General features: G+C 47.5%; 1 protein-coding gene across 2 annotated transcripts; it reads right to left on the reverse strand.

The window, feature by feature from the left end:
• Positions 1-1,971: 1,971 nt before the first annotated feature.
• Positions 1,972-23,448, reverse strand: RHCG (Rh family C glycoprotein). 2 transcript variants are annotated; one of them, XM_053273122.1, is made up of 11 exons: positions 21,036-23,443; positions 15,607-15,793; positions 15,335-15,485; positions 13,300-13,447; positions 11,611-11,777; positions 10,804-10,941; positions 9,618-9,754; positions 8,349-8,473; positions 6,286-6,359; positions 5,166-5,259; positions 1,972-2,470 (listed from the first exon to the last, which is right to left on the reverse strand). In XM_053273122.1, exons 1-10 carry the CDS (start codon positions 21,241-21,243, stop codon positions 5,188-5,190), a joined length of 1,407 nt encoding a protein of 468 aa, XP_053129097.1. In that variant the 5' UTR covers positions 21,244-23,443; the 3' UTR covers positions 1,972-2,470; positions 5,166-5,187. The 2 variants fall into 2 exon arrangements, with proteins under 2 accessions (XP_053129097.1, XP_053129098.1); XM_053273123.1 differs by lacking the exon at positions 1,972-2,470 and having other exon boundaries at positions 5,167-5,259; positions 8,339-8,473; positions 21,036-23,448.
• Between the last annotated feature and the right edge of the window lie 334 nt (positions 23,449-23,782).

Genomic DNA, 23,782 nt, shown 5'->3' on the forward strand with positions numbered 1-23,782 from the left:
ACGAACAAATCCCATTCTGCGAAAGCCGTTTCAAGTCTAATTGATCCAAATCCAAATTGAATTCAAATTGATTCGGCCAAGTTTATTGCACATCCCTACAAGGGTCAGAGGCAGAATGAGACTTAAATACTTTTGGGCCGTCCCTCCCAGGCTCCGCCTCCCTACCTGCATTGCAGAGAGCTTTAAAAGGACACCCCTCTGGCCTGGAATCTCGCATTCCTTCTCTGCTCCTTCAAGACCCTCCTGGCCTAATGTTGGCACAGTTGTGAAGGCAATGAAGAACATAAGGTACTAATGTGATTCCTTCCAGGGCTGAGGCTGGCACATTCCGGTATTGGGGGTCTCTAGTTCTGGGATCTCTGCTTCCAGGGTCTCCCAGTTGGCAGGATGCAGTCCAGGGTCAGATCTTGGGGCTGGGGCCGAGCATAGGGTTAGCTCCTCCAGCCTAACTGCTGCTTCCTCCTCAGCAACTGAACCCCAGGGCTGGGTTCATGGCACAATGCTGGGTGCCATCCCTGCTTACTATTTCTTACAGTGCCAGAGGAAAAAGTAATAAAAAGAGCAAAGAACCAATATAAAATGTCCCCAACACATTGCTGCCATCTTATCATTCCCAGTTGTGGGGAAGGAGCATTTGGGGCCATCCATGTGGGGATCAGGTTCCTCTGGGGAGAAAAAAAATACTCCAGACACGCATAGCATTCTGTGAAAATCGGTTTATTTACAACATTTACAGTTTGGGGGAGGAATAGTAGGGGCAAAGAAACTGGACGGGGAATCCTAATCTCTAGTAGGCAAAGCCGAGTCCTAGAAGGACAGGCTACTAAGGGTCTGCTTCAGCTTCCCTTGGCCAAGCCCTATGATGGGATGGAGGCAGCTGTGACCTGGAGCACTTCGCAGCAGCCAGGCTGGCTGCTGCCCCCTCTTTTTTTACCCATAATGCAATGTCCCTGCATCTATTGCTGTGTGGCTGCCTTGGAGCAACAGGGACAGGGCATTGCATTATGGGTAATAAAGGTGGCAGCTGCCCGCACAGCTGCCGAAGAGTGGTGTGGGCCACGGCCATCCTAACAAATCCATCAAAGGGCTTAGGGGAGGTTTATTTTGGCAGAAGCAACTTAAGTGAATCTCGGTGGTTGCTCTGGTAGTACTCTTCTTTTTTGAGCCCACAGAGCTGGGCACTGGACATTTGTTTTGGTTTTCCCTTATTCTGCTGCCCCTTCCACATCTTTCAACATGATCGTCGCTTGCCAGCATTCTGACGGTTGGGTATTTTTGTAACCTTAGCCAGGAATGGCTCAGGCTTGCTGCCTCAAGCAGCTACGCTAGCACATTACGTGAAAGATATCTCCCATGATCCCTTGCAGTATCCAGAAGGATGTTAGGGTGCAAATGTCAGGGAAACCCAATCTTGAAATTGTACCCCTGTGATGTTGCAAGGGATATTGGGATGCACCTCTTGAGTCATAGGCTGAGATACTGATCCCACAAATATTGCTGCCCCAAACATTTAATATTTTGACCCGTGTCAAAATATTAAAAAGCTGGCCTCTCTCCTCTGCACCATATCCTGGAATTCCCAGGCCTAGCAACCATCTCCGTCCATCCCTAACAAGCAGTCTTGAGTAACTTGTCCTTTTCAGATGACAACTTCCATCATGCCCAGTCTTTGGTTGTTGCGACTCGGATGATGGGAGTTGTAGTCCAAAAAGAAAAAGTTATCCACAACCACTAATGAGTCTCATGGCCCATTTCCTCCTGTCAACCCTCCATTCCCAATTGCATGCCAACCAGCTATACTCCACCAGGGTCTTTGTCTGGACCTCCACAACCCAATCCATGGCTTTTATGTTGCCAACTCATCTATTTTTTTGGTTTGACTTGCCAAATCATGAACTCCAAATGCTTGCCTCTGGCCTGGAGAGCCACAGAGGGCTAGCAGTATACAGATTACAATGGCCACATGGTGACTGCGGTGATATCTAGTGGCGAGCCATTCGTTTATTTTATTTTGAGAATGTATGTTCCAAATTTCATAGAAAATTTTCAATGGCGTGAGCCATTATGTGCACTACTGCTTACAGGGGCACAAATCTACATGGGGGACTGACAGGGAAAACCTCCCCCCCCAGAGATAATATGTGGGGCATTTCAAAGCGGCTTCTGTGGAACTGCCTCTCCTTTGTTTTCAGAGAAAACCTAGAGAAAATAGGTGCTTCTTGTCCTGCATATAGATGTGTCAACTGTTTCTCCTCCTACAAAGAGCAGGATGTGGGAAGAGAAAACATGGCCACAGGATGGTCCATAAAGAATCTCTGTCAGCAGAGGAATGATGGGACAAGATGCTGTGTGTTCCAGAAGACCACAGTTCTCTCCTTGAGGGAGCTGAGGACACAGAAAGACACCAAGGACCGCCCAAGATAATAATCATCCTCTCCAACTGGGATTCACTCTGGTCTTCTGGGATGTCCTACAAGGGAAAACAAAGGAAAGGAACGGTGTCAGTAGCAGTGATGCCACTTCCTTCTTCCTACTGGCTTGGAGAACAGAGTGATAGTCCATGATGCAGTTCAACTGCTGTAGCTAAGCAGGTTTGGTCTGGATATCGCCTGGATGGCAAAATACAAATACAAATACGACGGATATTTAGATACCACTTTTCAACACAAGTTCCCAAAGAGGTTTACGTAGATATGAATAAATATTAAAAATGGCTCGCTGTCCCCAAAGGGCTCACAATCCAAAAAAGAAACATAAGAGAGACACCAGCAACTGCCACTGGAGGGATGCTGTGCTGGGGGTGGATAGGGACAGTTGCTCTCCCCTTGCTCAATAAAGAGAACTGGCTTTATAAAAAGTTGCCTCTTTGGTCAGTTAGCAGAGATCACCTCAAAGCCACAGGGAAGCTATTCCAAGTCACTTGCAACATAGGAAACTTCCTTATGCCAAGTCAGACGATCAGTCCATCTAGCTCAGTATTGGACTAGACTAGACTAACTGGACTAGATAGGCCGTTGGTCTGATCCAGCAGGGCTTTTCTCGTGTTCTTAATATTTCTGTCAGCTTCCTGTCTCTCAAGCACAGCTAGACTCCAAGATGTCTGCATGCAGCAACTGTGCATATGAAAGAATAATGTTAGGTTGAGATGGACGGCAGGAAGGCAATAGCCCACCAGCAGCAGACCACATAGTGCCTGCTACTTGCCCATGGTGTTTCCACTGGCATATTGCTGCCCACTGTAGAAGACAGAATGCTGAATTAGACTGACATTGGCCTGATCCAGCACAATTCGGCAAGAGTCCAAAGAGCTCACTCACCAACACAGGCAACACACTCTGAGAGAACTAGTGGAGTGGCCACAGATCAATAGTTTGCAGGGTGCTGCCCCTTTAAGGTGGCCCCCTTCCAAGCAAGAGGGTGGAGCCTGGGAAATATAGTCTGGGTCACAGAGGACCAAAGGGTTACATTATGTTGAATTCCAGGTCTTACTGGCAAGAGCTGTCTGCTTGGAGCTGTCTGTGGTCCTGAAACTCCTACTTGAGACTATGTGGAGCTGTCTCGGGTCCTGAAATTCTTGCTTGATACATTGGCTGACTGGTAGGGTGGCCATCTTGAAAACAGCTCTTGCTTCATGGGTCTTGCTTACTCTCTGGGCAGGATGTCACTCTAGCTCTTTGCCAGCCCAACATTTAATGGAGATTGTTGATCTAGTTCTTGATCTACAGCTGTGGTTCTCTGTTAAATACTGGGTTGGCATGGTGCTGACCTGACATCACCAAAAATGTCCTGATTCTTACAATGAAAATTGGAAGTATTCACGCCGTGTTAATCTCCAATTTCCCATTTAGCTGGCATTGCAAGAACTGTAAGAACCTGCTCATAGAGAAAGATTATTGGGGGTTGCCCTATAAACTGTAGAATTCCCTTCTCTCCCTTGGAGACTCTCCCAAATCATGGTGCTTTATATGGTGCTGTAAGATATTTCCTTTAGAGGGTGGGGCTGCAGTTCAGTGGTAGAGCATCTGCTTTGCATGCAGAAGGTCCCCGGTTCAATCCCTAGAAGCATCTCCAGGTAGAGCTGGGAAAGACGCCTACCTGTACAAGTGAGGGCTGGAGGAACTGCGCACCCATTTGGCCAAGAGAAGGTGATTGTTTTCCCAAGTCAATGCTACTGAATTAAAAGTAGGGTGGGCTGTACCTCACTTCTGAATTATTGTGTCCAGGCTTAAGGCATTCAAATAATCTGGCAAACATCTCAGAGAAGGATCGGTGTGGGTTAGGACGATGGCTTAGTGGTCGAGAATGTTTTTTTGCATGCAGGAGGTCTTGGGTTCAGTCCTTGGCAGCATCTCTAGGTAGGGCTGGGAAAGACCCCCGACTGAAGCTTTAGAGAGCTGCTGCCAGTCAGTGTGGACGATACTGAGCTAGATGGACCAAGATGGAAGAGCGTCTACTTTGTATGCTGGGAAAGACTCCTGCCTCCTTGGAGAGCTGCTGCCAGTCAGTGTAGCCAAGACTGTCCTTAGATGTACCAATGGTCTGACTCAGTATATAGCAGCTTCCTATGTTCCTATGGTCTCCCATGTTTAGTAATGGGGCCACAGTGCAGTAATAGAGCATCTGCTTTGCATACCAAAGGTCTCAGGTTCAATCCCTGGCAGCATCTCCAGGTAGGGCTGGGGAAAACACCTGCCTGAAACCCTGGTGAGTCAATGCAGAAGGTTCCAAGTTCCCTCTCTGGCTTCTTCAAGATAGGGCTGAGAGAGATTCCTGCCTGAAACCTTGGAGAAGTCACTGCCAATCTGTGAAGGCAATACTGAGCTAGATAGACCAATGGTCTGACTCAGTATATGGCAGCTTCCTATGTTGTTCCTATGTTCCTATGATGCTACTGTAGACAATACTGCGTTAGATGGACCAATGGTCTGACTCAAAATTAAGGCAGCTTCCTATATTGCTAAGAATGAGACAAGAGGTCCCTGCCCCAAAGAACTTACAATCTAGAAAGCAGGCACAAAGGAGGCAATAGTGGGAAACTAACCGCAGGGAAGGGTCAAATGTGCAGTTATTGCAGTAAATGTGCCCTTTAATTTAATTATAGTAAACATATGCATAAGGAAAGCAACCCATCATTTCCTTCAAACCTTGCAACCAACCCATCTTACCGTTGTGTTTCCTCGGGTGATTTCAGGGGCTTTCTACAGCCTTAATATTGGGGTCATGCATACAGTACAGGCCGCTCTCCTCATCCCCAGGCACCTTCACAGAGACAGCAAAACATCCATTAGGCGACAACATCTCCATCTCTCTCTCTCAATCTCTCTCTCTCTCTCTCTCTCTTTTTTTTTGGAACGATGCCAACGGTCTTGGTGCCCATGGAGGCAGAGACCAGGGACGCAAGATGCACAAGCAGCAATGGGGAGTAACGTCATACAACAGGCAACAGCACCACCTTGTGCCATAACGGCTGTACTTTTCCGTCCTTCCAGCTCAAACAAAGAATGGTAAAATTGTAGGCCTGTGTAAAATCAGATTGGTGAATAATCGGACCATGTCCCATTTTGCCAAAATTGGAGGAGTTCAGAGGGAGTCAAAGCCCAAATTTAAACACCCCAGTTCGGATCGGACTTCTCCAACTCGCTTCGGGAAAATCTGGAGCTTTCCAAAGCTCCAAATGGCAGCAAGAGTTGGGTTGTCGTGGTTGTTTTAAGCGATCATAGCTAGGTGCGGGGGAACCCATCTTCTGCCCTCTTTCTTCCTGCCTGCCCGTGCATATCTCATCTTTTGCCCTCGGCAGAAGTAAGACATTTTTAAAACTCAGTCGTATCCCCACCAGCACCCTTGAACCGGGCTCGAACCGGCTTGGCCAGTTCAGCTCGACCTCAAACTGGGCCCGACTCGGTTCAAGGTCGAGCTTTTGAAGAGAGCCGGTGTGAGCTCGAGCCTTCGAGGAGAGTTGGTTTGAGCTTGAGCTGGCTCAATTTTGAGCTAGCTTCTACACCCCTATGTTCGGATACAAACCGAATTCACTGAGCATAGGAAGGGATCCTAAGTAATCACCATGTAAAAAGAAGCAGAAATTAGGCAGCCACTTTTAATGAAAAAGGTGGTTGGGGATGATGGGAGTTGTAGTCCAACCACATTTGGGTACCCACAGTTGGAAAGCTCTGCTTCACAGGGCTGTTGTAAGGATTTCATCTCGAAAGCACATACAAAGGACTTTGCATGGCCAGAGAGTTGTCCGAGATGCAATGGTCCCAGTTCTCCAGACCTGAAGGAACTCACCTCCCAGTAAACGTTGTCCTCAAAGCAGTTTTCATCCATGGGGTCACCAAAGAAGGGCAATTTCAGAATGCCACCTTTATGGAAAGAAAAACACACATTCTGTGATTACAGCTTCAGTAGCTAATAATTAAGAAGACCACTAGGGGCATTAGGAGTAGTGTCAATGAGGAAGGGTCTTCCTCTTTATTTTCTCTCTTGTTGCCTCTCTTTCTGATCTGGCTTTCGCCGATTGGTAGACGGACATTCTCAGGGCCTATCACTCTGCCTTTCTAGCTCCCAGACTGCTCTGGAGCCTCTCTGGATCATAGGAACATGGGAACATGGGAAGCTGCCATATACCGAGTCAGACCCTTGGTCCATCTAGCTCAGTATTGTCTACCCAGACTGGCAGTGGCTTCTCCAGGGTTGCAGGCAGGAGTCTCTCTCAGCCCTCTCTTGGAGATGCCGCCAGGGAGGGAACTTGGAACCTTCTGCATGCAAGCATGCAGGTGCTCTTCCCAGAGCAGCCCCATCCCTAAGGGGGAATATCTTACAGTGCTCACACATGTAGACTCCCATTCACATGCAAACCAGAGTGCACCCTGCTTAGCAAAGTGGGCAATTCATGCTTTTTACCACACAGCCAACTCTCCTCTTTCTGCTGCAGACTCCATTAGCCACACAGCTTCTCTCTCTCTCTCTCTCTCTCCTCTCTCTACTCCAGTAGTTCACAACCAGAGTTCCTCTAGATGTTGCTGAACTACAACTCCCAGAATCCCCAGCTACAATTCCTTATGGCTGGGGATGCTGGGAGTTGTAGTTCAGCAGCATCTAGAGGAACCCTTATCTGGAACCTACTGCTCTACTCTGAAGACAGAAAGCTCAGGCACAGAGAATTTCTGCCCAAGAATGCTCCCCAGTTAGGCTTCTCCAATCAAGCCTACCTGCTCTGGATCTTAAACAAATGTGTCAAGCTACCATTTAATGGGCTCAGCTTTTACTGTGCACGCTGGCTCTGCTATCATTGGGGTGAGTCAGAGGCCCTCCCCCTCCACAGTTCTGAGCCAGAATACATCACATTGGAATAAGGGTCCAGAGCATAGCATCAGATCCTCCTCTGAATTTAATGTGGCTTCGCACATGCAATTAATCGAGGGGAGAGGAATTCTTTGCACTCGCCTTTGTGGCAAAGATGCATTTCCCCCTACATTAAAACTGCCATCAAAGGCATTCAAAACAATGAGGGTGGTGAGACTGCACCAAATCATGGTGTCAGGATCTACCCTCCTCAGTAAGCCTCCTTTGGAGTCACAGGGCTCCTTCCTTCCTTAGCCCTCTTCCTGTATTGGCCTCTCATCATCAGCCAGTCCTGCTTTATGTAGCTCCTGACATTTGGGGCAGATCTCGCAAGATCTCACCATCGCGTGAGATCTCAGCCCAAAAATCCCGCGAGAGCTTCCCCCAGCCTCACGAGATCACGCCACAGCCTGGCAGTGTCTCCCTTGCTCCCTGCCAGGGGCAGTTGGGCGCTCACCAGACAGAGGAGGCATCGTTGTCATCCCCCCGCCCCAAACACCTGCTGCCACCCACTCTGGGGAAGTTTGTTCCTGGGAGTTTTCTCAGCCTCCTGGGGTGGCCTGTTCCTCATTGGGGATTCCCCGACACAGGGGTTCTTTTGCGACAAAACGGTACCCCTTCTGTCGCCAACCTTCATCTCAGGGACCCCACTGAGATGCATTGCACACCAAGATGCATTCCACACCATTTAAGCACCATTCTGCACCAAGATGCATCCCACACCATTCCCCATTGAGATGCATTCCGCACAAAGATGCATTCCGCACCATTCAAGCACCATTCCGCACCAAGATGCATTCCGCACCATTCAAGCACCATTCCGCACCAAGATGCATTCTGCACCATTCAAGCACCATTCTGCACCAAGATGCATTCTGCACCATTTAAGCACCATTCCCCACCAAGATGCATTCCACACCATTCCCCATTGAGATGCATTCCACACCAAGGGCTATCGGAACATGCTTTCTCTTTTCCTCCTCTGAATCTCACTCACAGACTCTCACCTACGATGGCCCCTCCAGCCAAGGCCATGCCCAAAGAGACAGCAATGCCAGCAGCCTGAAAGCCCCCTTGGACGCTTGTTGTCCTTTGACTATGGTCACCAGTGAAGTCAAAAGCACGGATGAGGCTGGAAAGAAGGGAGCGGAAGGCAGGCAGTGAGTGAGTCAGCAAAAATTGCAAGCCACGGATTGCATCCCTTATACCCATCCTCGCTGACCCTTTACAAATATGACGATGGTAAATATTTATATACCACTTTTCAACAAGGAGTTCCCAAAGCGGTTGAGATAGATAGATAGATAGATAGATAGATAGATAGATAGATAGATAGATAGATAGATAGATAGATAGATAGCCTCCCTGTCCCCAAAGGGCTCACAATCTTAAAAAGAATCATAAGAGAGACAGGGATGGTGTGCTAGGGATGGATAGGGCCAGTTGCTCTCCCCCTGCTTGGTAAAGAGAATCCCCACTTATTTTATTTTATTCTATTCTATATACCTCCTGTCTCCAAAGGCTGTAGGAGGTTCACAAAAAGAAACACAATAAAAACAAAATAAAACAAGCTGGTAAAACAGCAATTGCTCAGTTAGCAGGAGACGCTTTGAAGCCCTGCACAGCTTAGAACCCATTTTCTAATCCAATTCCCATCTTTCCCAGATACAACAGGCTTTGGACTTCAAATCCCAGCATCCCCAGCAACAAAGGACTTTGGAGTTGAGCCATGGTGGCAGGGGATGATGTGAGTTGTAATGAACAATGTCGAGAGATTCAAAGTTGGGAATTTAAATAAAAGTAAAGTGCCGTTGAGTCGGTGTCTACTCCCGGCGACCACAGCATAGAGCCAGGTGGTTTTCTTTGGTAGAATACAGGAGGGGTTGACCATTGCCATCTCCCATGCAGTATGAGATGATGCCTTTCAGCATCTTCCTGTATCGCTGCTGCCTGATATCAATGTTTCCCATAGTCTGGGAAACATATCAGTGGGGATTCGAACTAGCAACCTCTTGCTCCCTAAGCCAGCTACTTCCCCACTGCGCCATTAGGTGGACTTCAATACAGTCAATAAAATGAGGACTTGTCGGTTTTACATCAATGCATCTGAATGCAACCCTGCCTAGCACCAGCAGCAAGACTAAGTTTGAAAAAGAAACGGAAGCTGAGTTGACCCAAAAAAGAGCTCCGTTTGTATACTGGGCAGTCCACAATTCCACCCCCACCATTCCTCCCAAAGAAACGCCGTCACTCCGAAGTGCTCCAGAGTATCTCACCCGTCCTTTCCATATACTTCCTCGGTAGCAGCGGCAGCAGTAATAGCACCCACAATGCCTCCGATGAGACCTGGCATGGCATGTAGATTATGGATTCCACATGTGTCCTGGATATTTAGCCTGGACTCTAAGAAAGGCTGCCAAAGAAGAAATCAACATGGTGATTCACTGCCTCCTAAAGCCGCCCTCACACTGAGGTCAGGGTTTTCAAATCTGGGTCCCCAGATGTTGTTGGACTAGGATGAAGGGTAATCCTGCCTGAAGCCCTGGAGACCTGCTGCCGGTCAGAGTAGACAGTACTGAGCAAGGTGGATCAACAGTCTGACTCAGTAGGCAGCAGGTTCATACAGTAAGTCTGGCCATATGTTTGGCCTGGCCTTTCAGGGTTTTAAATTAGTTTTAATTGTTTTAATGCTAACCTGGTTTTCAGAGTTTTAATTGCTATGGATAGTTTAATTGTTTTTAAATATGTTTTTAAATTGGTGTTAATATTTATATCTCTGTTTTAATTGTTATTGGTTTTAATGGTTTCTGTTTTTAATTGTAAACCGCCCTGAGCCATTTTGGAAGGGTGGTATAAAAATCGAATGAATGAATGAATGAATGAATGAATGAATGAATAAATAAATAAATAAATAGATAAAATGCTAGGATGGGGCCCTAGCTCAGTGGCAGAGCATCTGCTTTGCCTGCAGAAGGTCCCAGGTTCGATCCCTGGCAGCATCTCTAGATAAGGCTGGGAAATACTCCAGCCGAAAACCTTTAAGAGTTGCTGCCAGTCAGTGTAGACAATATTGAGCTAGATGGACCAATGGTCTGACTCAGTAGACAGCAGCTTCCTATGCTGGGATGGGCCGTAACTCAGAGGTAGAGCATCTGTTTTACATACATAAGTTTTGGGGTTCAATCCCGGCATCTCCAGATAGGGCTGGGAGAGACTCCCGCCTGAAACCCTGGAAAGCCACTACCAGCAGATAGTAGATGGTACCAATAGTAGATGGACCAGTGGTCTGACTCTGTATAAAGAAGCTTCCTATGTGCCTATGAAGCAATCTTTCAGATGGGACATGCTGTTTGAAAGGCTTTTGGGAGCTTTGCTCTCTAGTCAATTTATTGCCTGGCTTGGCGCCTTTCATTCCTCAGGACCAACCTGACTGTTGTCAAAAGCCCACGGGGAGGCTCTTACCGAGAAGTAGACAAACCCGACAGTAGACACGATGCCACAGATGAAACCGACAATGAGGGAGCCGTAGGGGGTCAGCATCATTTCTGCAGCGGTCCCAACGGCCACGCCCCCTGCCAGGGTGGCATTCTGGATGTGGACCTGTATGCAAACATCAGACACCATTGCAGCACGGACTCCTTGCGGAAGGATTACTTCCATTACTCAAGAACTTCAGAACAGCCCTGCTGGATCAGGCCCAAGGAAGCCCATCTAGTCCAGCATCCTGCTTCACACAGTGGCCCACTAGATGCCGCTGGAAGCCACAGGCAGGAGTTGAGGGCATGCCCTCTCTCCTGCTGTGACTCCCCTGCAACTGGTATCGAGAGGCGTCCTGCCTTTGAGGCTGGAGGTGGCCTATAGCCCTCCGACTAGTAGCCCTTGATAGACCTCTCCTCCATGAAGTTATCCAAGCCCCTCTTCAAGCCATCCAGGTTGTTGGCTGTCACCACATCTTGTGGCAGAGGATCCCACAAGTTGATTGTGCGTTGTGTGAAAAAGTACCTCCATTTGCTGGTCCTAAATTTCCTGGCCCTCAGTTTCATGAGATGACCCCTGGGTCTAGTGGGATGGGAGAGGGAGAAGAATTTCTCTCTATCCGCTTTCTCCACACCGTGCATGATTTTATTGACTTATGAAGGGTCCCCAACATTACTTCTTGGCCAGTGGCACGCACCTGATTGCAAAGGAGGAAGGGGTGCCCCGTGCTTAGATATGTCAGGCATCCCTTGCCAACAGAGGGCAGTGGGACGATCACCAGCCACTGCTCACCATGTTCAGCTTGCCTTTCCTTTGCAGCATACTGGAGAAGGCCACGGTGGTGAGGACGCAGGACGCCAAAGAGCAGTAGGTGTTGATGGCAGCCCGGTGCTGGGCGTCTCCATGATTGGAAATAGCAGAGTTAAAGCTGGGCCAATACATCCATAGAAAAAGGGTGCCTGGAACAGAGGAGAAGACTGATTTGCAACCTCGGTTGTGTCAGATTCAGGCTGCACTCGCAGCTGTCCAGATGCTCCATAGAAGCTCAGAAGGAGGGCTGACTTCATATATGGCAGCTATGTTCCTATGCAGCAATTCTTTCAGTCTGGGGATGTAAAGTGTCGATTCCCTTATATTTGTTGGAGATGGGGCTGTAGTTCAGTGGAAGATAATCTGCTTTGCATGCAGAAAGTTTCAGGTTCAGTCCCTGGCAGCATCTCCAGAAGGGCTGGGAAAGACGCCTGCCTGAAACCCCAAAGAGCTGCTGCCAGTCAGTGTAGGAAAAACTGAGCTACATAGGAACATAGGAAGCTGCCCTATACTGAGTCAGACCATTGGTCTATCTAGCTCAGTATTGTCTTCACAGACTGGCAGCGGCTTCTCCAAAGTTGCAGGCAGGAATCTCTCTCAGCCCTATCTTGGAGATGCTGCCAGGGAGGGAATTTGGAACCTTCTGCTCTTCCCAGAGTGGCTCCATCCCCTGAAGGGGAATCTCTTCCAGTGTTCACACTTCTAGTCTCCCTTTCACATGCAACCAGGGTGGACCCTGCTTAGCTAAGGGGACAAGTCAGGCTTGCTAAAACAAGACCAGCTCTCTTCTCCTAGATGGATCAGTAGTCTGGCTCAGTAAGGAGCAGTTTCCTATGTTCTTGTATTCGGGGAGGGGGCTGTAGCTCAGTGGAAGAGCATCTTCTTTGCATGCAGAAGGTCCCAGGTTGAAACCCTGGCAGCAGCTCCAGGTAGGGCAGCCTGAAACCTTGGAGAGTTACTGCCAGTCAGTGTGGACAATACTGAGCTAGACGGACCAATGATCTGAATCCTGACCTGTGCTCCCTTCCTGCTTCCCCTTATCTTTCTGTGGTTGCCCCATTGCCAACATGCCTTCCAGAGCTAGATGAGAATCCATGGTTCTCATCTAGCTCAGAGACTTAGCCATGGCAAGAGAATCCATGGCCGTAGCCATAAAAGAATGCTGGCTGAAAACAGCTTACAAGCAACATTGTGGTTTTCACAATGCATTTCTTTCCGTCTGTTTCCTGGGCTTCACTCAAGATGGATAAAAGGGTTATGCTTCTCTCATTAGCAACCTGAGCCCATCTTCCATAGGAACACAGACAGCTGCCAAATACTGAGTCAGACAGGTCCATCTATCTCAGCATTGTCTACACAGACTGGCAGCTGCTTCCCCAAGGTTGCAGGCAGGAGTCTCTCCCAGTCCTATCTTGGAGATGCTGCCAGAGAGGGAACTTGGAACCTACATGCTCTTCCCAAAGCAGACCCACCTCCCAAGGAGAATAGCTTCCAGGGCTCACATGTGGAGTCTCCTATTCAAATGCAAACCAGGGTGGACCCTGCTTACCAAAGGGGGCCACCCGTGCTTGCTACCACAAAGACCAGCTCTCCTCCATCTTCACTGAGCCCAGACAGCCTGGGAGCTGAAGGCATCATTAGGGAAAGCACCGACGCTGAAAAGAAACTCACCAATCATAGCGAAGAGGTCCGAATGGTAGACAGAATCTTGCTTCTCTTTGTTCTGATCCAGGTTGGGTCGGTACAAGATGGCGGTCACTGTTAACCCAAAATAAGCCCCAAAGGTGTGGATGGTCATGGATCCACCGGCATCCTTAACCTGCAGAAATGGGAAAGAGAAAGTTCAGTGTTGGAAAGCAGTGGGGAAGGGCTGTCTCTCAGTGATGGAGTACCTGCTTGGCATGCACAAAGGCCCCAGGTTCAATCCCTGGCAGCATCTCCAGGTAGGGCTGGGAGAGACTCCTGCCTGAAACCTGGGAGAAGTTGCTGCCAGTCAGTGTAGACAATACTGAGCTAGATGGACCAGTGGTCTGACTCAGTAAACAGCACCTTCCTATTCTGGGATGGGGCTGTAGCTCTGTGGGAGAGCATTTGCTTTGCATTCACAAGGTCCCAGGTTCAATCCCCAGTATCTCCTGATAAAGTTGTGAATTTAATCTCAGTGTTAGTTACAGGGCAGACAGCTTGGATAAATTAACCATAACACTGAGTTTGAAATCAAGCACCACAAATCTCAAAATCTATGTGCATGCATGCCGGAGAAACACAGATTTTGCCGAGCAATGAAAGGCAAACTACTACATCTGATCTCTCCACCACACGTTGCATTTGAACACATGAGCCCTGCACCTCAGATTTTGCAAAATTCACAACTGGTCAGCAAACACTGGGAGGAGAACTTTAGGACGGTAACTAGAAAACCCATTAGATTTTCCGTTGCTGTGATCCTCTCATTTCCACAGTCAGGAGAACCAAGAAGAAACTGACAGGCATTTCTCAAGCCATTGCCTGAAGAAATCTGTCTTTACTGTCGGCGGTTGTCAAAATCTATTTTGAGCTTTCCCTGCTATTTCAGCCCCGGAGTCACAGTTCGATCCAATTCCCTTATCTGCTGATCTAAGGAATCTCTTCCTCTAGGGGCTTTTCTTCACAAAGTGTGTCCTGCTTGTGCGACTACATTCAACAGAGGTCAGTGCGGGCTGCCTCCAGGTTTTTGTGGGTCCTGGGCAAGAGACACAGTGAGCCCCCTTCCCCTTCTGCCCACACAAAACACAGGGGCAGCTTGGCTGACTGGCGGCGGCTGCTGCTGCTTCTCTTCATAGCAGTGTAAGAAGCTGCCTTATACTGAGTCTGACCATTGGTCCATCTAGCTCAGGATTGTCTACTCTGACTGGCAGCAGCTTCTCCAAGGTTGCAGGCAAGAGATTCTCCCAGCCCAGTCTGGAGATACTGCCAGGGACTGAACCTGGGACCTTCTGCATGCAAAGCAGATGCTCTTCCACTGAGCTACAGCTCCATCCCCTAAATGAAACATCTTACAGTGCACCCATCTCCAAGGTTTCGGGCAAGAGTCTTTCCCTGGAAATGCTGCCAGGGATTGAACCTGGGACTTTCTGCACGCAAAGCTGGTGCTATACCATTTGGCTATGGCCCCGTCCTCAATAAACATAAGAGAATCATGACTTTACTTAGGAAAATAGGAAGCTGCCTTATACCGAGTCAGACCCTTAATCCACCTCACTCAGTATAGGCTTGCTCAACTTTGCCCCCCTCCAGCTGTTTTTGGACTACAGTTCCCATAATCCCCAGCCACAGTGGCCAATAGACAAAGATTAGGGGCATTGTAGGCCAACATCTGCAGGAGGGCTGAAGCTGAGCAGCCCTGATCTACACTGACTACACACAGAATGACTGACCAGTGTTTTTACTAATACGAAGATGACAAACATTTATATACCACTTTTCAGTTTCCCAAAGCGGTTCACATAGAAATAAATAAATCAAATAAATAAAATGGCTAAGATGGCTCCCGGTCCCCAAAGGGCTCCCAATTGAAAAAAGAAACATAAGAGAAACACCAGCAACAGACACTGGAGGGATGCTGTGCTGGGGATGGATAGGGTCAGTTGCTCTCCTCCTGCCACAAAGAGAATTGCCACTAAAAAGGTGCCTCTTTGCTCAGTTAGCAGGGGTCACCAAGCCTTACATGAAGCAGGTCAAGCAGGATGTATTCATTCACTGAGAAGAGAGTAACTTGGAACAAGGTCATGATGAGGAGCTGCACAGGGCTGACTTTGCCCAAGAGGGCCCCAAAGGCGATGCAAACGGAGCCCACGCAGAAGTCTGCACCGATCAGGCTGAGGAGAGAAAGAGGCATCGGGGGAGACACAGCAGCCACACATCAGTCTGGAGCTTATGGTCCAACCCGGAAATGATTCACCCCACCCCACCAAGTTCCAAGCCTGTTGTCTTTTTTACCTTTCAACTCCAATGAGTATCTTCCCATTCTCAAAGGTATGGAACCAGCCTTGCATCAGGAGTGCCCACTGGATCCCAAAGGCTGCAAGGAGGAAGTTGAACCCGACGGCTCCATAGCCATAGCGTTGAAGAAACGTCATGAGGAAGCCAAAGCCCACGAAAATCATCACATGCACATCTTGGAATGCTGCATTGAGGGAAGCAGATTCATTCAAAAAGGTTTGTCTGGGTATGTTCACCATCATCAAACTCAACTCACACCTATCTGCATGCACAGCAACCAACTCACTCTGTACCAAGGGCTAGTTCACACATGTTTGTTCAGCACTTGATGACTACAGAATCCACACTGCACTAGAAACTCTACAACTACTACAAATATGTATATACAGCTTTTCAACAAAAGTTCCCATGCCGGTTTACATAGAGAAATAAAAGTAAATGAATAAAGATGGCTCCCTGTCCTCCAAGGGCTCACAATTTAAAAAGACACATATAAACACCATCAACAGCCGCTGGAGGGATGCTGTGCTGGGGACAGATAGGGCCAGTTGCTCTCCCCCTGCTAAATAAAGAAAACCACCACTTTTAAAAGGTGCTCCTTTGCTCAGTTAGCAGGGGAAACACTGCACATTATTAGAAGAGGGGTAAGCTGAATTTGCACCAATTAATTTGCAATGAATTTTCAGCAATGACTGCACCACTGAGAGACCTTCAAGGCCAAGCTGAAGACAGATCATCCTGGAGAGAATCTCTCTATGTGGTCACTAAGCTTCGATACCGACTTGACGGCATTCAATCAATCAATCAATCAATCAAGCTGAATTTATACCAGCATCTTATGGTAAGGCTCTTGGTGATTTTCAGTGGATCAAAAAGTGTTTCCAGCTCCCCAATTGTTTAACAAAAGCAACAACAAGAGAATCTCCCCATTCTATTCCCACCCCCCCCCCAAAAAAAATGGGCTGCTGAAATAAAGAAAGTTAGAGGGCAAAACCAGGAGTGGATGAGGTGGGAAGGCAGTGTGAACCAGGTGGGAAAAAAATGCCTGGACTGAAGATGCAATCAGTAGCACCAACAGGGCCAGCCCAAGGGTTAGGGGCACCCCAGGTGAAGCCCGCTCAAGCGCATGCACATACCCCACCCACATCACCCACCTGGGTGCCTTCCTGGGTGGACGGTGGGGAGCACATGGGGAGGGAGTGTGGACACAGTGGGAGGGGGAGCATGCTGAACATTCATGTACAGCATAACCAGGGGTTCTCCAACAGGAGCTCTCAAACAAAGGCCTTTGGCCATTGTGGCTGGGGATGATGGGATATGTAGTCCAGCAGCATCTGGGGACACAGGTTTGGGAATCGCTGGTGTCGTGCAGTTATGAAAGTAGGCTACCCTGTTTCTTAATTCCATCTGCAAATCCTGAACCACGACTTTTTGCACCTGCCTCTGGCTGCTAGCTACTAAAAAAAACCCAACCAAGTTTCCCGCACACCTGAAGTTCTGCCCCAGGACGAATGCACTAGGTTATTTCAGAGTCTGGACCTAAATGCCTACTGGGCCACCACTACCCCAAAGAATGCCCCCAGGCACACACCCCCTTTGACAGGAATGTGCATGTCTTGAGTTGTGAAGCACACTGTGGACACCCTCCCTCCTACCTCCACACATGCCTTACTACATTCCTGATGAGAATAAGCATAAATCAGCAAAATAGTTGGGTGATCTGTATGTATTTTTATCTATCTATCTACCTGCCTCTCATATGTCTATACTGCCTGAAATAGACATCAAACGTACAGATAAAAATCTGTGACCACAGAGATCTGCCCACCTCTGGTCCCGAAACGAAGAGCTAGAAGCATAAGCTTTTTCTTAGAAGAAAGCCAACCCAATCTGAATCCCTTGAAACCCCGTGGATTCCTAAAACCAGTCATGGCAGCAGACTTCTCATCCAGAAAGCAACAACAGAGATCCCAAAGATGCTGGATCCTGACCTATTCATTCCTTCTCCCTTTCTCCTCTCTCCCCCCACCTCTCCCTCGCTGACAAGGACTTTAAAAAATCCATCACTGGCATACCGGACATTATTTTGTGACCAGAAAAATTTGCCACCTGTTCCCCGGGGGCACCTCTGTCTGCATAGCAAAACAAGGGTATAAATCTCCAGTCAACATTGCCCTTAGTTATGTTCTCAAGATAGAAATCGGCTGCAGTGATGTAAACAGAAACTCAGCAATTATCCATGGTCCAGGAGGTCCTTAGGCAGGTGAATCAGAGTGAAAGATGGGGGTTACATTTCCTCCAGCACCTGCTTGGGAATCCCCTCCATATATTGCTATCGAGAACAACAGAACAGTAAACGTACCTCCAGTTCCCCCAGATCTGCACGGATTCACTTAAAAATCCTGTGTTCCATAGAAAACATAACAAAACCATTTTGTTATGTTTCTGGCCTGCCCCCTCCCTAGGCAATTGTGTATTATTATTTATTTTTCATTTATATTGTTTTTTTATTTAAATATACTGCCCTTCGGGGGTATTTCCAGCACAGTGTATTTATTGATTCATTTATTTTAATACTTATGTCCTGCTTTTCCTCCAAGGTGCTCAGGGCATTATATATGGTTATTTTTTAAAAACAACAAAAAACCTCAGTCTAATCTACCTAACAAGGTTGTTGTAAGGATAAGGGACTGGTCCAATGTCACCAGGTGAGCTTCATGGCAGAATGGGGATTTGAACCCAGGTCTCCCTCATCCTAGTTTGACACTCTAAACACCATAGCATAACATTAACATCATATCAACCCCCAGTATCTCCAGGTAGGGCTGGGAAAGACCCCACCCTGAAACCCTGGACGGCCACTGCCCACCAATGTAGACAATACTGAGCAAGAAGGACCAATGGCCTAACTCAGTATAAGGCGGCTTCCTATGTCCCTATGATCAGCTAGATGGACCAAGGGTCTGACTCAGTAGAAGGCAGATTCCTTTGTTTCTATGAAATGTGGTGATTCTCTAATGTTTATTGAGTATAGGGCTGTAGCTCAGTGGAAGAGCATCTGGTTACATGCAGAAGGTCCCAGGTTCAATCCCTGGCAACATCTCCAGGCACGGCTGGGAGAGACTCCTGCCCGAAAGCTTGGACAGTCACTGCCAGTGTAGACCAGGGGTTCTCAACGTTGGGTCTCCAGATGTTATTGGACTTCAACTCTCATAATCCCCTTCCCCAGTGGCCTTTGGTTGGGGATTATGGGAGTTGAAGTCCAATAACATCTGGGGACCCAACGTTGAGAATCCCTGGTATAGACAATCCTGAGCTAGTTGGACCAATGGTCTGACATGGGAGAAGGAAGCTCCTATGTTCCTATTTCATAAAAACAGTCATAAGGCTTGTTCAGATAGTATTTTTCTCCTCCAAATCGGCCCACATGATTAAAAAGGGGATATGCCAAAAGTGAACTTATCTTAATGTCTTTCCTGGATATCCTGATGGCCCCTGGTGACATTTCTTGACTACGTCTGAGGTGTTTTATCCAAACTGGCACTCTGCATGTCCAAATACTAGTATAAACGAATAACCAGATGCTAATAAATTTGCTCTTCAGGGGTGGGATACCTCTGCTAACTGGGCAAAGAGGCACTTTTTCAAATGAGGACTCTTCTATTTAACAGAAGGAGAGCAACCGTCCCTCCCTATCCAACCCCAGCACAGCATCCCTCCCAGTGACTACTGCTGGTATCTCCCTTGTGCATCTTTTTAGATGGTGAACCCCTTTGGGACAGGGAGCCGTCTTCTCTTTCCTTTTCCTACGTCAACCACTTGGACTTTGTGTGTGTGTGTTGAAAAATGGCAGATATACATATTCAGATTACCGATGCATGACAGGAACAAATATACCAGATAAACAAGTCAAAGCAATTTGCAGGAAAACAAACGGAGAAAGATTAATCCTTTGTTTGTCATATGGGCAGCCGGTGAAATTGCTTTTAAGGGCTTTTAAAAGTACCTCATGGCTGTGTTTTCACTTTGCTGTCTTGCTTGGTTAGTTAGTAATTAATTAATTAATTAATTACATTTTTAGAACACCCCATCCAAAGGCTCTGGGTGGTGCACAACAAGTTTAAAAAGAAATAAAACAAACACCATCTAAAACACACTACTTAAAACAATATCAAAACCATTTTAAAACCATTCAAAACCATTTAAAACCAGTTAAAATACCCCCAAACAATTTAAAAACCTTGGAAGGCCAGGACAAACAAATAGGTTTTCAGGGCTCTCTTAAAGGCCAACAGCAAGCCTAAACTGCAGGCATTAATGCCAATTGTTTGGATTTAAGGAAGAGTACGTCTCACTGCCGCAAAGAGGGCTTTCATTGTATTTCCCTAGAGGGCCAACTGATATCTCCACTACTTTGAGGGACTTCACAACTTATTCTCCTTAAACTGCAATCAGTTGCAACACTGCCCAAAAGCAGAGATGTGCACGAAACAAATTTTTCAATCCATTTCAAATTCAAATCAAATTCTGAAAATTCGTTCAAATTTGAAGCAGATTTTAATTTGTTCCAAAAATTCAATTTGAATTTGAATTGAATTTGAATACATATCTTATTAAGCTATCCCTAAAACTTTAGAAGAATTTCTCCCTGAGATTGCCTGAAATTGCCCCAGATTTGCACGCTTCCCAAATGCCTCCCAAATTCCCCACTTCAAGCCGAACTTCATTCAGTGTGAACCTTTGAGACGTCTTACCCAGTCTAACTTGAATCAATGCAATCATAACAGTAATGACCCCATAAAGAATGCCAAGGCCACTAACTGTATCGACATTTGTCTTTTTTGCAAAACTGCATTTTATTTAAAATATTTATTTTTATTTAATAATAATAATAATAATAATAATAATAATAATAATAATAATAATAATAATAATATTTCTATACTGCCCCAAACTTGCATCTTTGGGAGGTTTACAATTAGATGTCATTTGAGTTCTTCCTGAACTTCTACAAGTTTGGGGCTTTTCCTTGACCACAAGAACTGCACACTCTGCTACTCCCCTGGTTGGGACACCAGTTTTGTCCTAAACGCAGGTAGGACATCAAAATTATTTGTGTAGCAGTAGTAGTAGAAGCAGCAGCAATAACAACAATACATGCCACCCTGGGTTCCATGGAGGAGAGGTGAGGTGCATACATGACAAATAAATAAAGCATAACATATTTCCTGCACTGAGGGAGGGATAGACTAGAGGACCTTCAAAGATCCCTTTCAACTCTAAAATTCTACAGTGCTATAAAGCACCACACTGTGCCATTTTGAACTTTTTTTTCAGAAAGGGTCTCACAAACTGAACCTATCCATTGAGGTTTTATTTAAGAAAAAGTACAAATAGTATCACCGCTAAGCATTCTCATGACTCACATGGGTACCGGAAGTAGAAGTCGTTCTCCGAATCACTGGTGATGTTCTTCTGACGCTTCATGATCCCCCAGCCAGCCGCGTCGGCTTCAGGGTTAAAGCGCACAAAGACCCCGAAGAGGACGATCATGGCCACCTCCCAGAGGAGGCACACCAGCGGCAGGCGCCAACGCATGTCCGTATTCCTGGCCATCAGAGTCATGCACGCCATGTTGCCACACCTGATGTTCGGTGAAGATGGCTGCCAATGGGGATCACATGCACCACTCCGGGGCCCAGGCTCCAGTCCCTGTGCCTGGGGGAAGCTTGTGTGCTTTATGTCATCTCTGGGATGTGGGCATGGCCGGGTGGCTGTCAATCATCACTGGCACTCAAGGGATGTGCCAGCCTGCAGCTGGCTTAAGAGGTGGGTGCCCTTTCCCATCCCAGCTACAAGGAAAGGGGGCGGGGCACATAGCTCATTCTTGCCATATTGTTAGCTCAGTGCATTCCGTCCTCAGCATCATAGCCTTCTGTGCAGGGAGAAGGTGAAGGCTCATGTAGATCACAGTCACCTTTTCGGTGACTGTGACCGATGAGGCAGTAATGGGGTCGCAGCTAAGAGCACACACAATGACTCATTAGCCCCGGTGTTTATCGCATGGACATTTGAGCCTCCAGACTCCTCGGGGTTTGCCTTCAAGTCACGCCTGAGCAGGGTCTGAGATCGGACACAAGATGTTCCTTGTGCTTCCTTAACGGGTACAGAGATCTGTGTCGGATGGGGAGTGCCCTTGCGTCGGTACATCCCGGTTCTTTAGGAATTTGGCAGTTTCCAGCACTGGGAAATTTACTTCAACTCATACAGGACATTTGTGCCTGCGGCAGTAATTTTGAGGATTCCGCTCACTATGTCTTGGTCATTGTCACACATTTAGAAGAATTGTATTCATAGAATTGTATTCATTTATGTGGGATATATGTAGTGCGTGAGGCTTTGGTAGACAACATATGTTTTTTACTGTTTTGTTTGTCTTTATCAAATGAATATTGATTGATTTAAATGTTTTTGTATTTTTATTTTTTTTTAAATATAACATTCTGGATTTGGAATGGATTTGGCAGTGATATTAGTGAATCCAGTATATATTGAGCCCATTCTCACGATCAGGAGAAAGGGCTCAAACGGGGCGAGGGGAGAAGCTTCAAAATGCTTACCTCCCCTGCAGATGATCTCTATGCTGTTGCTGGGTGGCAGATCTCCTGCCCAGACAACAGCCAGCTGCTCCTGGCAGCATGGAGGATTGGGGCCAGGAGGCCCCTGAAACTCCCATAATTTGTGATGGGAGTTATGATGCACCTCCCACAAGTGTGTGGTGCATTATGGGGATTTTGGTTTCTTTACACCGGCTGGGAGGCTGCTGGTGTGTGGGTGCTGCAAGGATATGCGTGGCACTGACACACGATCATTTAGCCCGGGTTAAGGGCACCCTTGCGCCCTGAACCTTGACTAAGTGACTGGCGCCCTAAGAGGGCTCACTGCCGCACAGCAAAGATCAGGCTTAGGCAGCCAAGCCCGGCCTTTGCTGCACGTGCGAACAGCCTCATTGCTTCCCTTATTTGACCGCCGTTCTGTGGTTCCTTGACGGTCAGCCAATGTCTCTTTCTGGGAGTTGTTAGGAGATGGACTCTGGGTACAGAGATATGTTTGGAATGGGGAATGCCCTTGGGGAATGGGGAAGGGATACATCCCACCCACTCCTGGCAAAGGAGAAGGGGCTGAGCTAAGGTGTGCGTGAAGGATCGGAAGAAACCGTGAGAACAGATGGTGGGGAAGATGAAGAGCTGACTGAAGGCACCCTTTGGATGTATGGGTTCAGGACAGTGTGTCCTGTAACAAGGATTCCTAGACGTTGTTGACTACAATTCCCATCATTCACAGCTGCAACGGCCTTTGGCTGGGGATGGTGGGAGCTGTTATCAACAACATCTAGGAATCCCTGTTACACAGAACACTGGTCCAGGGATGGTCCAAGGTATGGGAGGAGAGCTGGTCTTGTGGTATCAAGCCTGAATTGTCCCCTTTGCTAAGCAGGATCCACCCTGGGTTGCATTTGAATGGGAGACTACATTGGGAGCACTGGAAAATAGTACGGGATAGGTCCTCTCTGGGAAGAGCACCTGCATGCTTGCCTGCAGAAGGTTCCCAGTTCCCTCCCTGGCAGCATCTCCAAGTTAGGACTGAGAGAGACTCCTGCCTGCAACCTTGGAGAAGCCTCTGCCAGTCTGTGTAGACTAGACCTGCTCAGCTATGACCCCCAGCTGCTTTTGAACTACAGTTCCCATAATTCCCAGGCATACTGGCCAATAGCTAAGGATTATGGGAGTTTTAGGCCAACATCTGCAGGAGGGCTGACATTACTGAGCTAAATGGACCAAGGGTCTGACTCGGTATAAGGAAGCTCCCTATGTCCCCATGTATTGCGGCACCTGAGGAAATATGCAAAATGCTGCCTTGCCTTTGGTAGGGGCAGCCAGCCCGGCTTCCAGAACCAACCTCATGCAAGCGTCATAAGTGCATGGAGAGCAGTGGGGCAGGGGGGAGGTTGCCAGCAGCCTCCTCTTATCTCCCAGTGCTTCTTGAAAGCTTTGCAGGGAGTATGAAGTGAGGCACTTCCTGCAAAGTGTGAAAGGGACAGTGGTCTCAAAACAGCTGTTCTGACAGCAACATGCTATTTTACTAGTGCCCCAGTAACCTGCCGCCTAAGGCC

The sequence above is a fragment of the Hemicordylus capensis genome, chromosome 10 (genome assembly GCF_027244095.1).
Source record: "Hemicordylus capensis ecotype Gifberg chromosome 10, rHemCap1.1.pri, whole genome shotgun sequence".
In the NCBI taxonomy this organism is placed as follows: Eukaryota; Metazoa; Chordata; class Lepidosauria; order Squamata; family Cordylidae; genus Hemicordylus; species Hemicordylus capensis.

Bases quoted from the DNA above. Each gene is read 5' to 3' on its own strand.
- RHCG (XM_053273122.1), bottom strand. From the start codon at position 21,243: ATGGCGTGCATGACTCTGATGGCCAGGAATACGGACATGCGTTGGCGC. The intron at 9,755-10,803 runs GTAAGAGCCTCC...CTTCTTTGGCAG, and splicing joins TCGGGTTTGTCTACTTCTCG to CCTTTCTTAGAGTCCAGGCT. The intron at 8,474-9,617 runs GTGAGATACTCT...CCTTCTTTCCAG, and splicing joins GAAGTATATGGAAAGGACGG to CCTCATCCGTGCTTTTGACT.